The sequence below is a fragment of the Plectrocnemia conspersa genome, unplaced genomic scaffold (genome assembly GCF_051122295.1).
Source record: "Plectrocnemia conspersa isolate PC_06_02 unplaced genomic scaffold, ASM5112229v1 ptg000007l, whole genome shotgun sequence".
Classification (NCBI taxonomy): Eukaryota; Metazoa; Arthropoda; class Insecta; order Trichoptera; family Polycentropodidae; genus Plectrocnemia; species Plectrocnemia conspersa.
This window is the reverse complement of record NW_028277171.1, coordinates 4,690,362-4,706,864: the sequence shown is the minus strand read 5'-3', so window position 1 is coordinate 4,706,864 and position 16,503 is coordinate 4,690,362. Positions and strand designations below refer to the sequence as shown.

The following is a 16,503-nucleotide window of genomic DNA, read 5'->3' as shown; positions in this document are numbered from 1 at the left end:
TATATGTATTATCCATTACATAAATAAAACTTATTGCAATACGGTTTATTCACAAAATTGTAAATCACGATCGTAGCGCACAGTCGGTTGTGACGACATAACATTTTACAAAAATATGTAACACATTTATAAAACGATATAGTACCTAAGTGGGAGGTTGCCGTGTGAAACAAGTATATAAGGCGAGTTTCAATTCATGAAAGGCACAGTTTGAACTAACCAAGCAAACATACAACACTGAAAATGGCATTCAGAGTACGTTTTAATAGTTAAAAGTGTTGTTATAATTCATACGATTATAACATAAATTCCAAAAGTGATATTATTGTGTGTGATTAAATTAATTATGTGTTTTTTTCAGTTCTTCCTCGTTTCCTGCCTCGTAGCTGTGGCTTCAGCTGGAGTTATCACTCCAGTAGCCCACTATGCATCTCCAGTAGCCCAATATGTCGCCCCAGCTCATTATGCCGCTCCAGTTGCTCATTATGCTGCCCCAGCCGTAGCCCACTACGCCGCCCCAGCTATCCACAAAATCGCCGTCCCAGTCGAACAATACGCCCCAGCCGCCTACAACTTCGAATACTCCGTTCATGACGAGCACACCGGAGACATCAAGAGCCAAAAGGAAGAACGTCACGGAGACAATGTCGTCGGATCTTACTCCCTCATCGAAGCCGACGGTTCTCGTCGTGTAGTAGAATACACCGCTGATGAACATAATGGCTTCAACGCTGTCGTCCACCGTGAACCTTCCCAACACGCCGTCGCTTACAAACCAGTGATCAAGGTAGCCACTCCAGTCATCGCCAAGATCGCCGCTCCAGTAGCTTACCACTCCGCTCCAGCCTACCAATCGTACGCTGCTCCAGCCTACCAATCGTACGCCGCTCCAGCCGTAGCTCACTATGCTGCCCCAGCACACTACGCCGCCCCAGCTCACTCTTACTACCATTAACTCTGCCAATGATTATTGTATAGATATATTAGACTGTTTCAATTTTAATTAATTTATTGTAAATAAATAATTAAAAATATCATAAACTTTTATTAATATAGAACGAAATAAATTAAATTTAAAAACATGCATTGAAGGCAAAAATAATAATAAGTCAATTTTCGGGTTTTAAAGAAACTCCCGAAACTATCACAACTTAATTGTTTAAGATAATGAATTAATCAAACATTCAAGTTATGGGTTTATGGCATTTGATTTGGAATCATAATCAAACGAAGACTTTATTGATCTATGAGATCTAAAAAATATAGAAAGATTAAAATGCACTCATCGTTAAGAATATGTACAAAGCGTTGGTGCATTTTGACAATTTTTTACCGTACTGGAAAATAATTATCGTAATGGAAAACATACGTGTGTATATCCATGAAGTGCAATAGGAAAAGACACAGCAGTTTATAGAGCTTATTTTCCAGAATAGTTCAAAAATAATTACAATGAATCTCCTAATATTTATATTTACAACTATAAATATTTGTTCGATATTACTATAAAAATAATTAGAGACAATCTTATTATAAACATATTTAGTAATGAAAAATATTTAAGAGTAATCATAGATAAAAAAATTAATTTTAAGGAACATTATAATTAGAAAATCAAAAAAATATTAGAAAAATATGTATATTATCTATGATGAGAAATAAGTAAAGTAAAAATACAAAAAAATAATTTACAACAGTATTATATTGCTACACTTTAATTATTGTGCAAAAATATTATATTTGCTTAATATATTATATAAGACGATGTTGAAAAACTTACAAAATAGGGCAATGAGAGTAGTTTTAAATAAAAATAAATTTTCTAGTTGTAGAAGTAGGATTGATAGATTGGAATGGTTGGATGTTCAAGAAACATTGAAGATGAATGTTGTTGTATTCATATATTTAAGTTTAAAAATAGTATGTTACCAGAGTGTTTTAATAAGTATTTAAAATAAATAAAGATATACATAGATTAAATACTAGAAATATAGAAAAATTAAGGATAATTAGACATAATAAAACGAGTACGGCCAGGGGAATATTGAATGGAGGCGGGAATTTTTTAAATAATATTCCAAGGAAAATCCACAAAAATAAAAGTAAAGTTGGTTTTCTCAACGGAATAAATAAACACCTTCGTGCATTAAAAATAAATTATAATATTTAACATTTTTTTTATATTCTGTTTATTTTTAAATGTGTGTTTGTTCAAAGGGACATGATTTCCAAAAAACAGATTTATATGATTAATGCTTATGATATTTGTGTGATTTATTTATTTTATTTTAAATAATGCACATTTAATATTAATTTTAGAATATCTCAATTTTATTTATTTTTGAAAGATTTATCTTTCGTATACTAATTTTTACGCACGTTAAAAGTAATAATAATTGAATTTGAGTTTTATATTTATGTAAATGTTATAAAATAAGAAATACGTGAATACTGCATAACCCTTTTAGTTTCAGACAATTTTTTCTTAAAATCATTTATTAAAATAATTTATTTAGTATATGGTTAAACAGACTTGCACTTTATTTATTTAAAGTAATACAAAACTATACTATTTAGTTGTTACAACAATAAAAAAATACTATATTTTTTATATGTATTTATTTAAAAAAATTAAATATAAATTTAGTAAAATTTTAATTATTACTTTTTTAAATTATACCTTTTGTTGGTAACAAAAAAAAATATTATAGTTATAAATTTTAAATATTTTTTAAATCAAAACTTTTTATTTTTAAAAGCATACATTTTGGGATAATTTTTAAAATACGTTTTTTATTTAAATATAATTAATTCGACTTGCTTATTTTTAATATTTAACACATATGTTAAGTGAAGCATATTCTGTGGACTATTTGGGTAAAAATATGTATAAATAGAGATAAAAATGTACAAATAGTAGAAATATTTTGTGTATGCAATACCTGCATTAGTTTTCACTTCGCCAGACATCCCTATTATAAAAGAGGGGCTGGCAGGTTGCTGCGGCATCATTTTTCTGTTACTTAGCTTAATTACTGGTAACTACTAATTACGTTACACTCGTATCGTGCGTTATTTCTGCCAAGAAACGGGAACAGGAAACCAGAAAAGGCACTTTAAAACCTGAACAAAGCTCTTAAGGGCAGCCAAGACGACTAAGAGATCCTAGCTCAAAAAAACATTGCGTGAAAGCCGTTTCCAGAGAGGTGGTATGAGAAAGGGGGGTTGTAGTAGGTAAAAATCTTTCACTATTACAAACCAGTCACGCTGGTTGGGGGTGACTTTTGAAGATTTCATCCTAGGAAGAAAAAAGAGACTGAGATAAAGCAAATGTATTTATTTTATGTTGACACGTCGCGTATATCGTACAAAATCATTATAAATTTAAATTATTTTTTTAAATTTGCGCTGAAAAATCGGCCGGCAGGATTTTTTGCAAATGCGAGTGGGACAATATTTCGGCTTTCTATGATTAAAAGGGATAATATAATTTTATATCCTATGCCGATAACACTACTAAGGTTAATCCCATATAAGAAGCATCATCAGGATTGCAAAAAATATAAAAAAATTTGCTACTACCCGTATTTTATTTAGTAATACCGGTAGTACCGTAAGTCAATTTTTGCTCCATTACCGGTATTACCGGTATTGCAATTTCTAGTCCAGAGCTGTCTTTTATAAAATTGTTATTAAAATAATATGTTACCAAATAAAGAAAGCAAGCGCTAGATTACCATAAAGTTTGAATCAATAAATTCATACCAAGGCTACCCAATTATTTAAAGAATCATGATAAAAATTGTAAAGGGATATTTTTAGATAAAAGTAAGTTCATAAATATTTTCTGAACATTATAAAAATATTTTCTTGATTTTTTTATATTAAAAATTTTGTATTAGTCAATAAAATAGCAATTTTTATACATTGATACAAAAAAAAAATAACCCCTTAGAAGTGCTTTTGCATAGAGACTTATCTGTTTATGTTAAAAGAAATTTTTTTTTTATTTAAAATTATATTTCAGGAATATTTCAATTTAATTGTATATCTTGTTCATTCTAAACAATTAAAAAGTTTATATTTTAACTTTCCCAAATTTACTTCATTGATATAGAAATGGCCTTACGTTAAGCGAATGGCAATTATTCGATGTGAGCGCACAATGAAATGTGACGACATGACAATTTACAAAAATATGTAACAATGTAAGTGGGAGGTTGCCATGCGACTAAACTATAAAAGTTGAATTTTTATTCATCAAAGGCACAGTTTGAACTTATCAAGCAAACATACAACACTGAAAATGGCATTCAGAGTACGTTTAAATAGTTAAAAGTGATGTTATAATTTGAACGAATATGACATATTTATCACAAGTGAAATTATCGTGTTTGTGCTTAAATTAATTATGTGTTTTTTTTCAGTTTTTCCTCGTTTCCTGCCTCGTGGCTGTGGCTTCAGCTGGAGTTATCACTCCAGTAGCCCACTATGCATCCCCAGTAGCCCAATATGCTGCCCCAGCTCATTACGCTACTCCAGTAGCACAGTATGCTGCCCCAGCTCATTATGCCGCTCCCATCGCTCACTATGCCGCTCCAGCCGTAGCCCACTACGCTGCCCCAGCTATCCAAAAAATCGCCGTCCCAGTCGAACAATACTCCCCAGCCGAATACAACTTCGAATACTCTGTCCATGACGAGACCACCGGAGATATCAAGAGCCAAAAGGAAGAACGTCACGGAGACAATGTCGTCGGATCTTACTCTCTCATCGAAGCCGACGGCTCTCGTCGCGTAGTAGAATACACCGCTGATGAACACAATGGCTTCAACGCTGTCGTCCACCGTGAACCTTCCCAACACGCCGTCGCTTACAAGCCAGTGATCAAGGTAGCCACTCCAGTCATCGCCAAGATCGCCGCTCCAGTAGCTTACCACTCCGCTCCAGCTTACCAATCGTACGCTGCTCCAGCTTACCAGTCGTACGCCGCTCCAGCCGTAGCTCACTACGCCGCCCCAGCTCACTACGCCGCCCCAGCTCACTCTTACTACCATTAACTCCACCAATGATTGTTTTTTAATAAGACTGTTTTAATTTTGATTTATTTATTGTAAATAAATGATTAAAAAATATTAAAAACTTTTATTTATGTACAAGCTCAAGAGACACTAAAAAGATCTACGTATAAATTAACTAAAGGAACTTTTAACTATGTTTGCTACTTTACAAAAACAATACAAAAAATACATTTTGGATCATCGAAAAAGAGAAATAGCCCTAAATCGTTTTTAATTCTGCCGATTCAAATGCTTAATTGACTCTTATCGGAGCGGGTTATTAGATCACCAGAGCAAAGATTAAGCCACCGACTGGTTAGAATAATAGAAAATCGCAAAAAAATGTTAGTCTTACAAATACTTTCGATCTTCCGAAAAAGTATACTTATTTTTAAATATCTGGCATGAATACATTCGAAAAGGTTTCTTATCTGAGTGGCTTATTTTAATAGTTAAGCAAAAATAAAATATTTTAAAAGCATTGGATTTTTATGTTTTAATTCTAAAAAGAGATTTAATAATAATAAAATATACATATAAATTCATGTAAAATTGACTTGTTCAAGAATTTAGATAAATATAAATTCGAAGTAGTAATTTGTTTATATTAAATATCTTTATATTTTATAGTGCTTACATATAAAGATAACATAAAAAAAATTCTTATTCATAAGTTTAGGCTTAGATGAAAAATTTTTTTTAGTATCAATATATGATATTAAGTTTTTATAATGTTAATATTTTTAATGAGTCACAATTCAATGAATAATGGGGTTGAATATTATTAATACCTGTATGTGACACAATACTTGAAATATTGTTATACATTATGGTAATATTATATACATTTAAAAACAACTTTTACATTTTGAATGGAGAAATAAATACATTTATTCTAGCAAATAAATGACAATGTATTTAAACGTGTAGATATGTTCGTTGTAAAAAAAATAGAACAAAAATAATTTATAAAGCTCAAGCATACTTGAGCATTGTATAAGTTAAGAATATTTTATGAATCAAGTCGGGTATGGTGAATTATTTAGAACCCAATGATTCAGCCATCAAAAATTTGCTCTACATTAGTTAATTATGGGTCATAACCACGACCTTCAATTTCAATCTTTAATTCCGATTGGAAATTACTGTTTGATATTTATTAGTTAGTGCCTTGAAAACATATGAAGCTAATCCTTGAATATGTCAGATCAAATTATTTATAAAATGATAATGAAATATCAATCAAAGTCATTGTTATCATTTGGTTAAGGCATAGTTAGGGATTGCAATAATATCGGGAATTTTAATACCGGTATTACTGAGAGAAAAAAATAGTTAATATCGGTATTAACATTATTATTATTATTTTAATTAATTGCTAATAAATAAATAATAATAATTCAAGTACAGTGTTTATTGATTAGTAAGATCAAAGCATTCGAATACTCCGGTAATTAATGTTTCGGTATATTAAATATTAAAACTATATCTTTATCCTATTGGATAAAATGTGTAATTATATTTTTTAGAAATTTATTTGATTTTGAAAAAAAAATTATTACATTAAAAATAAATTACAACTGTACCTAATTGTCACATTTAGTATTTTCAAAGGTTTTTTAGATTTATATTGTAATATAGTGTTGAATGCTAATACATGCTTGAAAATTTTGCAAAAAATCCAAGAATTCAAGAGTCGGAATATTTTCTTTAAAGATATTAAATGAAGGTGTAGTAACTATTGTCGTTTTCGAGTTTTCTTTTTAAATATAATAAACAAACTGGTTAAATTTTGACTCAAGTTGCCGATATTTATGAATATTTTGTGTTTCAAACAATAAGAAGCGTTTGAAAAAATCTTCTTTATAAATACTACACGCTGATCCTTTATTGTGTTATCTACGAGTATCAATAAAAATTATTAGGATAACTATGCACAAAAATCTTTTTGTCATTTTTTTTATTACATTGTCAAAAAAAATATTTTTAAAAATGTGGGTGGCAAATCTTTCATCTTGTGGAACAAAAAGTCTAGGATAACATAATCTTTAACAAAATATCGACGGCTTCTGGATGCCCTTATACGAGGGACCAAATTACCACTAGCCAATTTATTCCAATAAAATATATCTCTATATTACTCATTATTATTTTGTCAGTTATAATTATCCAAAAGAACCTTATAAGAAAGGAGTGCGTAGAAAAATAAAAATCTGTTTCTAAAAATGTGATTTACTTATATATTTTTATTTTAATTATTGCACATTTATTATTTATTTTAGAATATCTCACTAATATTAACTATTTAAAGATTTATCTCCCATATATTTATTTACTCATGTTAAAATCCCTTAAATTAAATTTCAGTTATAAATGTTTAGGTAAAAATTACTGAATAGAAAATACGTAAATACTGCATAACATTATTCTACTTATATCCTACACTGATAACACTACTTAGGTTAATTCCTTACAATGAGCATATTTTATTATCTACTTTTTTTAACAAATAAAATGTACGGATTTGAAAAAAATTAATGAAAAATGTTTTTTTTCTAATTCTATCGGTATTTTATTTTATCGGAAGTCGATGTTTGCCCCAATAAAAAACGTTAAATTAATCAAAGTAATAATAATATGTAATATAAATATTTCGAAATATTTATTACAATCATTGAAGATTATTTTTCATATTACGTATTAGTATTTAACAATATAATCTATTTTTTGATGTAAACTATGATAGTAATAATATATATATTGTATTTTTTACCAATTAATTTCATTGATATACAAATAGCCTTAGGTTTAGCGAATGGCAAATATTTTGTATGAGCGCACAGTCAAATGTGACGACACGACGGTTTACCAAAATATGTAACACATTTTCAAACGATCTTGGAATAAAAAAACTGGTATTGAGTCAATGATGCGGGATTAAGTGGGAGGTTACCGTGTTATTCAACTATATAAGTTGAAATTTTATACATCAAAGGCACAGTTTGTCCTAACCAAGCAAACCTACAACACTGAAAATGGCATTCAGAGTACGTTTGAATAGTTAAAAGTGTTGTTATAAATCTATCGATTATAACATAAATATCGCAAGTGAAATTATCATGTGTGTGCTTAAATTAATTGTGTGTTCTTTTCAGTTCTTCCTCGTTTCCTGCCTCGTGGCTGTGGCTTCAGCTGGAATTATTTCTCCAGTAGCCCACTATGCTTCTCCAGTGGCCCAATATGCTGCCCCAGCTCATTACGCTACTCCAGTAGCGCAATATGCTGCTCCAGCTCATTATGCCGCACCCATTGCCCACTACACCGCCCCAGCTATCCACAAAATCGCCGTCCCAGTCGAACAGTACTCCCCAGCTGAATACAACTACGAATACTCCGTCCATGACGAGCTCACCGGAGACATCAAGAGCCAAAAGGAAGTCCGTCACGGAGACAGTGTCCAAGGATCTTACTCCCTCATCGAAGCCGACGGTTCCCGTCGTATCGTAGAATACACCGCCGATGCCCACAATGGTTTCAACGCTGTCGTCCACCGTGAACCTTCCCAACACGCCGTTGCTTACAAACCAGTAATCAAAGTAGCCACTCCAGTCATTGCCAAGATCGCCACTCCAGTAGCCTACCACTCTGCTCCAGCTTACCAATCGTACGCTGCCCCAGCTCACTATGCTGCCCCAGCTCACTATGCTGCCCCAGCACACTACGCCGCCCCAGCTCACTCTTACTACCATTAACTCCACCAATGACTATTTTATAATTGCATGTTTTAATTTTGATTTATTTATTGTAAATAAATGATTGAAAAATAATATAAACTTTTAATTCTATACACCTGCACATTTATAATATATACAGACATGGCCATAATAATTGGGCACCCCTTAAAAAGGTGTGTAATTCTTTACAAGTGCATCTTGCTCACTTTAGTTTTAAAATGGGATAACAGGACGTTATGTTCAGTTGCATGAACATTTTGGCTTTTATTTCTCGATATAACTTTTTTATTTATTAATTTATTTTTAATATTATATAAACATTTAAAAAGACAAAAAAGACGCGATTTATGTGAAGATAAAAGAGCGAATATAATATTATTGCATTCGCAAGGATAAATCGTAAACTATTCCTGATCCGTTGCCAAAAAAATTCAGAAACAGTTCGAATGTGGTTCTTACAAATCAAAGCCAAAAACTGGAAGAAAACGTAAGACAGCTGCCCAGAAAGATCGAATTTTAGTTCGTGAGTCCATTAAAAATCATTGAAAAACGTCTTCAAAGCTGGCTGCTAAAGTTTTTGCAAGCGGATGGCCATCTATTTATTCGTTTACAGTGAGAAGAAAGCTCAACAATGTGGAACTCAGAGATTGCTAAGTCCGACATGAACAGTGGCATTCAGAAATAAATAAAGCTCGAAGGTTAGAGTGGGCCTGAAAACACCGAGATTGGACATCTGAAGATTAGGTGAAAGTTTTTTAAACTGTTTTTATTTTGAGGTCCACGTGTAATTAGGCCTAGGCCTGCCGAAAACAGAGGGAAGGGGGGGAAAAATTCCTGGGGCCTATTCCCGTTAAGGGGCCCGACTCTAGAAAAATTCATAGCAAGAATATATTCATAAAAAAAGTAAAAATCGACCTCAAATAAAAAATCTGACCTAAACTAGTTGTTTGAGATGTATTTCAGGTATAAGTTTCTATAGCTCTTTTTTATACATACACAAAATAAAAGGAGCCGAATATTGCCTTCAAAAGCACTCACTTTCTAGGAAGTATATACTTCGACAATAAACATTATTATACAGAGGGACAGATTGTATTTTTTGACGCGGCTTTGTTTGTGTTAAAATTTGTTTGCAAATTATTTTTGACTTCATTGCTTTTTGAACATTTAAGAAATATTAGACATGAGAGGAAATATTCAACGAATGTAAATTAGTAGCAGTAGATTTAGATATATCGAATACCTAATGAAGAAGCAGCAAAAGCACTAGCTGAATTATATAAATTTTATGTTTTATAGATTATATTATGAGTAATTTCCCAACTAGATTTAATGCAGGAAAATAAATAAAAAAAACAGTCTCAAATCTAACCCGGAAATATTTTTTAAAATATGTTATTTCAGTAAAATCATATATATATATTTTACCAGTGAAAACATAATTTATCTGGCAGGTGCTAGTAAAATTATATGATTTCCACTTTTTCGTATGTAGTAATAAATATATACATATGTTACAGTGAATGTGTATTTTTTGGTAAAGTTATATTTTCACTAAGTTCAAATACATTTTTACCAGTTGATACATATATTCCTATTAGCGAAAATATAATCTACTCCAAAATGTCTATAAAAATAAATATAACAGTTGGGAAACGTATATATGCTGTTAAAACCCAAACCTAACGTAATGAAAGTTGTAAAACTAATTATAGTTTAAGAACTTTCATTAGGTCAATTCTAAAATACAAACTAAGCCAAATCATCTTCCAGAAGAAAATAAGTAGAAAAATAAGTACAGACAGACGTGGCATCTCACAAATTGCACCATAGTTTGTCTGCGCTTGCATAAAGCACTGTATTTTAAAAATAGAATAGCTATCCTTACCGATTATACTATGGACTTCTAATATAGGAGGGCGGATCAAACTATTTTCAAACCGAATTTTGGTCAATAAGAGAGCTCAAAAACAATTATCACTTCTCAGAAGTCAAAAATTCACGTCAAAAGCAATAAAATCTATGTAATTGGTTTTGTTTTTATATTATTTATGATTATTGAACATTACTTGATTTCTGTTTAATAATAATATAATTGACATTTCTACATAATTTTACATATAAATAGATATTTATTTATTTTTATTAAATCTTCCGTTGTAACCTGATATGCGTAAGCCCAATGCGTTACAACGGGATAAATCTGTACCAGCCTACAAGTAAGTATTAACCACCAGACTCAAAGTCGGGATATCGGTGACATCTACATTTTTAATACTTATAAATTATAATGTGTAATACAATTTATTGCTAATAGATATCACTGCAGCTGGGGCCGGTTTTTTTAATAAGAGCGCATTTTTATTGTAAATAAAAATTCGAGTGTCACTGTCGGGACTCGAAACCGCAACCTCAGAGTTACTAGTCTAAGACGTTACGAACTACGCTATTTCGTCCCTATGTCCTTATATATTTATTTAATGCTAAATATTTTTCAATTCACACATTATTTTAACTCTTTCGAGGCTTAAGACGTCAGTTGACGTCAACATTATATATTTCATCAGTGCTTTGGACGTTACTGACTTAAACCGTTTCAGCGTTTTATGAGACATAAGGGGGTCATGCTCAAAAAATAATTAAAGAAAATATATTGTCATGAGAAAAGTTAAAAAATAATTAAATAAAATATATTGCCTAGAGAAAAGTTAAAAAACTTTAAATATATGATTTGACGAATCAATGTTGCCATATGTTAAAAAACTACCGGATCGCAAGAAATTGCCGAATTATTTCTCACTTTACCTCAGTGAATAAGTTTGGTTTTAAACACATAAACTTTAAGTAATTTAATGAAAAAAATAATAGATTCAGCCCGTATGCGTTATTCCTTTGCCGTGACCGTTGCGTTTCTGTTTTTAAATATATAGATATAATCAGAAGTGACTGTTTATATTATTGAAATTATTTTTTCTAAAACTGGAAGACATTTTTGAAAAGTAGATAGATTGATATGTGAAGAAAAAGACATAATTTCTCTGAGAATGCACACGACATTATCATGTATTTTAAACTTAGAACCCTAAATATAGTGATATATTTATTTTAAAAACAATTAAATTATTTGAAGAATGAATATCGGACAAAAGTATAACAACGCTTGTGAAATAAATAAAAGTATTTTTAAATGATTTTTTATGTTTTAAATTTAGTCACCAACCATATGTATTAAATGACAGCAGTTTCAGATGCTATTTGATATAACAAACGCAAACAATAATATCAAAGTTTCGCGGCGTGATCCATTAAGTCGTTTAATCGCGACGCAAAGTGTTTCCCCCCCCCCCCGCGATTTTAATTATCAAGGGCGCAAAATTGGTATTGTGTGGTGCGGGCGCCGTTAAGCGGTGCGGATAAATCTTAGCCCTCCCGGATGGCCGAGACGCTAGTATCGTGTGTAGCGGGCATCGATGCGCGATGCGCAGGCGCCGTTGCGCAATGCGAATTGTCACTTTTGGGGTTATTGCTACACTGACCTTGGTCTTCCTCGCTGTCTTCGGAGGATGAGCGATCTCTGTTAGCAGGCTGGCACTGGATTAGCACTTCCGGCATCAGCTCCTCACGAGATCGGCTTGTCTCCGACACTTGGGCGACGGAACACTACGGAGCGTCCGGAGACGACCCGCACCGCTTTAATATTATAACCACTAAGGTTTTGATTTATATTCTTATGTTTTATTGAATTCAAATAATAACTAATTTTAAACATGAGAATAATGATAAATCAGTAACATGTATTTTATATATAATTATCATGTCTGTAAAATTACTGAAATAAACGTATTTTAAAAAAATAAAATATTTCCCAGTTGTAGGAAGCCTAGCAGCAATTTTTCTCTCGAGTGGCAACCCTGGTGGGACTTGCAACGGCCGGCTGATCCGCGCATTGTCTATATAAACATGTAAATAACTTTAATTGTTAATAAAAACACAACTGCAGCGGCTCAATCTGTGTCTAATTGGCACCCCTCACCCTCCCGTTGTCAAATTTTAAATTTTATTTTTTAATATTGTGCTTCAGAGGACAATATACTGCGGCGAGCGTCAGTAATAAGTACCGATTCTTATTTTTAATGGTTGTTGCCTTGCAATTATTCTTCTTCGTGGTGTTTAATGTTGTTTTTTTATTATTATTGCTGTTCCTTCGTGCGATTCGTCCATGTGAGATTTAATGACAGAAGTGTTGCTCAATGTAAGGGTAACAAGACAGATTGCGAAAATGACGCTTGCGTTATTTATAGCAATACTCAAAAATATACGTAGCATTTCCTATGAGTTTTTTCAAAAAATTTAAATAAGCATCGAATGAGTCTAGGAGAATGTACCGCCCGCAATTTACCGCCAACAATTAATCGCTAGTAGTTTACCGCCGCATCAATTGATCGTATAAACAATTTTTTGCCTTCAAATAGAAGCAATGTGATGATTTTATCTCGTTTATGTAATGGTTAATTGACAGTGTTACAAGTCTAAAAATTTTGTTTGTAATGAAGACGTATTTTAAGTGATTCAAATTATATACTGTTCTAAAATAATTATGATTCTCAATTTTACAATTGCGAAACGCCCTTTTGCTATTCAAACTCAAACCTAATTTGGTGACAATTGATTTGTTGTTATAAAAAATATCTTGCAGTGCAATTATTATTTCGTGAAAATATTATATATAATTGAAAACCTTGATTTTTTACTAGAAAATATTTTGAAATATTGCACATCTCTAAATTGTTGTGCTGCTTTACTAAAAACTATACCTTGTCAATAAGTGAGCTTATACAAGTGGTAAGTAAAATTAAAAAGAATTTACTAAGTAGCTTTTTAATATACTTAAATAATATTTTTGAAAGATTTTATAAAATAAAACATTTTTTAATTAAATTTAAGCTTTCGAGCTTTTATAACAAAATATTTACAAACGTAGAAATACTTTTACTAACAATGATATAAAATACAAAGGTACATAAATATAAATATGTGATAAAATATTTTTATTAAAATATGAATTTTAATTTGTAATGTTAGTTTACTAAATATAGTATTTTATTTATTTTTATCCGTTCTTCGATTTTAATTTCTATAAAAGTAAAGCTCCTGCTAAATTAAATGACAAACTATAAAATTTCTTTGAAAAATTTTAAATTGAATAAGAAATACATATATATTTATATTATTTTTTTATATATCAGTCAAACCAATATACTATTTTTTTAATAATAGTTCAATTAAAAAAGAAAAATAAAGGTAAATAAATATTTTAAAATTAAATAAAAGTTGCTAGCTTATAACCGTTTTCTTATATAATTATTAAAAAAATAAAATACTGCTCACGTGATATATCATTAATATTCTTAAATTGCTTGTAAAATCTACTATTATTTTAAAAGTAAGTATAGGTGTGTTTTATATTATTTTTATTACTTTATTTTTAATGATTTAAAATTATCTACAATATTAGTAGATATGTTATCGGCTTATTATTATAAATTATATTAATTACAAAGAACTTAATAGTAGTAGTTTATCTTATTGAAACTTTTATTAAGTAGCTTATTAACACGAGAAATATTTTAATTTATTAAATTTATCATAATTTAATTTTGCCATAGAATCTCACAGATGTCGTTCATACAACATATTAACCTAAATTTCTCATTTTAATAAAATGTTACTAAGCTTCACACATTTAAAAAAATTGTAAGAACATAATATTAATTATAATTAAGTTATGCTACTACCTAATTAAAATTAAGTTGTAGTAGTCCACTAACTGAAATGTGTATTCAATTCATATCATATGATTAATCAATATACTAATAGCGAGAAAAAATGACAGGTCGATACTAACACGGTGGTTTAAAAAAATCGCACAATCATGTGTGGCGACATTCTTGCATTCCTTAAAATATATAAAGCACATTAGCGAACTTGATATGAAACAGGTATTGGGTAAATCGTTTAAGATGAAAGTGGGAGGTCGCCATGTTCATGACTCTAGTATATAAGCTGAAATTTCATCCACGAAAGGCACAGTTTGTACAAACCGAGCAAACCATCAACAATAAAATGGCATTCAGGGTATGTTTTAAAATTACTGTTCTACACTTTGTCACAAGCGTTTATAAATTTGTGTTTGTGATAATAATTTAAATTGTAATTTTCAGTTCTTCCTCGTATCTTGCTTCGTGGCTGTGGCTTCAGCTGGAGTTATCGCTCCAGTAGCCCACTATGCTGCCCCAGCAGTAGCCCACTACGCCCCAGTCGTCCAGAAATACGCCGTTCCAGTTGAACAATACGCCCCGGCCGAATACAACTTCGAATACTCCGTCCATGACGAACACACCGGAGACATCAAGAGCCAAAAGGAAGTCCGTCATGGAGACCAAGTACAAGGATCTTACTCCCTCATCGAAGCCGACGGATCCCGTCGTGTCGTAGAATACACCGCCGATGCTCACAATGGTTTCAACGCTGTCGTCCACCGTGAACCCTCCCAACACGCCGTTGCCTACAAACCAGTAGTCAAGGTAGCCACCCCAATCATCACCAAAGTAGCCGCTCCAGTAGCCTATGCTGCCCCAGCTTACCACGGATATGCTGCTCCAGCTTACCAATCCTACTCCTCCCCAGCCCACTCTTACTACCACTAAATGTATTATACCACCGACTGTCTTAGGCATATTCCAATTTTAATTATTTATTTATAATAAATATTTTGAAAAATATATAGCAATGTTTTTATTTTTGTATCAAAACTTGATACAATTTCATGATAACCAATAACATATTATAATAGATTAACATTTGAAAGTTAGAATTCATGTTGACCACAATCTTTCGTTTCATATTTTCTTTAATTGCGAGAAGATCTATGCAGCTACTGAATTTTAACGATTAGCGTATCTTGATAAATAAAATTATTTTTTGCTGTGAGAATTGAACCTACATTTCTTATCTTGAGCCTAGCTATCACGATTAACAAACGCCTTCAATTGATCGTTATTAACTAATGAAGGGATCGTTTTGTTGTTGTATGACTAAATTTAAAGCTTTTGTTTTATTAAACACACAGTACGCTCATAGAGTTTTACTAAATAATTAACCCTCAATACCGCGTAAAATTCTACCATTCGCCTAGGCTGTTTTTTCTTTATATTTATATACTAGTGATATTACTATCCACAAATTAAGTTTAAATACTTTATATAACCTCAAATAAATTTATATTAAATGGTTCAATAAAATAAACCAAGAAAAATCTGAAGCATTAAATTTTACAACTCACTGAAAACTTTTGCCTCCATCTCTTAAAATTAAACAAAAAACTGCATTAAGTGAAGGGACTGGTACTTCAAACTTATCGTGAAACTCAGGTCCAAAAGGCTTACTGCCATTGCTTAAGTCCAAAAAAAGTCCTACTTTCCTAAAGAGTTGAGCTATGAAATATGACAATCCACCATACTCACCAATAGAGATTATTCTCAAAAACAATTTAAAAAAAGCAAAATCATGATTTTTGTTTCTCGTAAAATGATTTTTTGTTAAACAATAAATTTATATGAATATTAGGAAGTGGTTTAAAACCACTTATATTTTAAAATCAGGTTGTGATTTAAATTCAGGTAATTCACGGCTGCATTCATAGCAGGTAG

The 16,503-nt window shown here is 31.1% G+C and overlaps 4 protein-coding genes across 4 annotated transcripts; all 4 read left to right on the top strand.

The window, feature by feature from the left end:
• Positions 1-205: 205 nt before the first annotated feature.
• LOC148233710 (cuticle protein 18.6-like) lies at positions 206-1,032 on the top strand. The gene is made up of 2 exons (XM_088188872.1): positions 206-255; positions 362-1,032. The coding sequence occupies exons 1-2, from the start codon at positions 244-246 to the stop codon at positions 953-955; spliced, it is 606 nt and encodes a 201-aa protein (XP_088044998.1). The 5' UTR covers positions 206-243; the 3' UTR covers positions 956-1,032.
• A 3,242-nt stretch (positions 1,033-4,274) lies between these two features.
• LOC148233709 (cuticle protein-like) lies at positions 4,275-5,142 on the top strand. The gene is made up of 2 exons (XM_088188868.1): positions 4,275-4,318; positions 4,428-5,142. The coding sequence occupies exons 1-2, from the start codon at positions 4,307-4,309 to the stop codon at positions 5,058-5,060; spliced, it is 645 nt and encodes a 214-aa protein (XP_088044994.1). The 5' UTR covers positions 4,275-4,306; the 3' UTR covers positions 5,061-5,142.
• A 2,917-nt stretch (positions 5,143-8,059) lies between these two features.
• LOC148233708 (cuticle protein-like) lies at positions 8,060-8,887 on the top strand. The gene is made up of 2 exons (XM_088188870.1): positions 8,060-8,107; positions 8,216-8,887. Exons 1-2 carry the CDS (start codon positions 8,096-8,098, stop codon positions 8,810-8,812), a joined length of 609 nt encoding a protein of 202 aa, XP_088044996.1. The 5' UTR covers positions 8,060-8,095; the 3' UTR covers positions 8,813-8,887.
• A 5,981-nt stretch (positions 8,888-14,868) lies between these two features.
• On the top strand, positions 14,869-15,576 carry LOC148233707 (cuticle protein 18.6-like). The gene is made up of 2 exons (XM_088188873.1): positions 14,869-14,929; positions 15,016-15,576. Exons 1-2 carry the CDS (start codon positions 14,918-14,920, stop codon positions 15,499-15,501), a joined length of 498 nt encoding a protein of 165 aa, XP_088044999.1. The 5' UTR covers positions 14,869-14,917; the 3' UTR covers positions 15,502-15,576.
• The last annotated feature ends 927 nt before the right edge of the window (positions 15,577-16,503 follow it).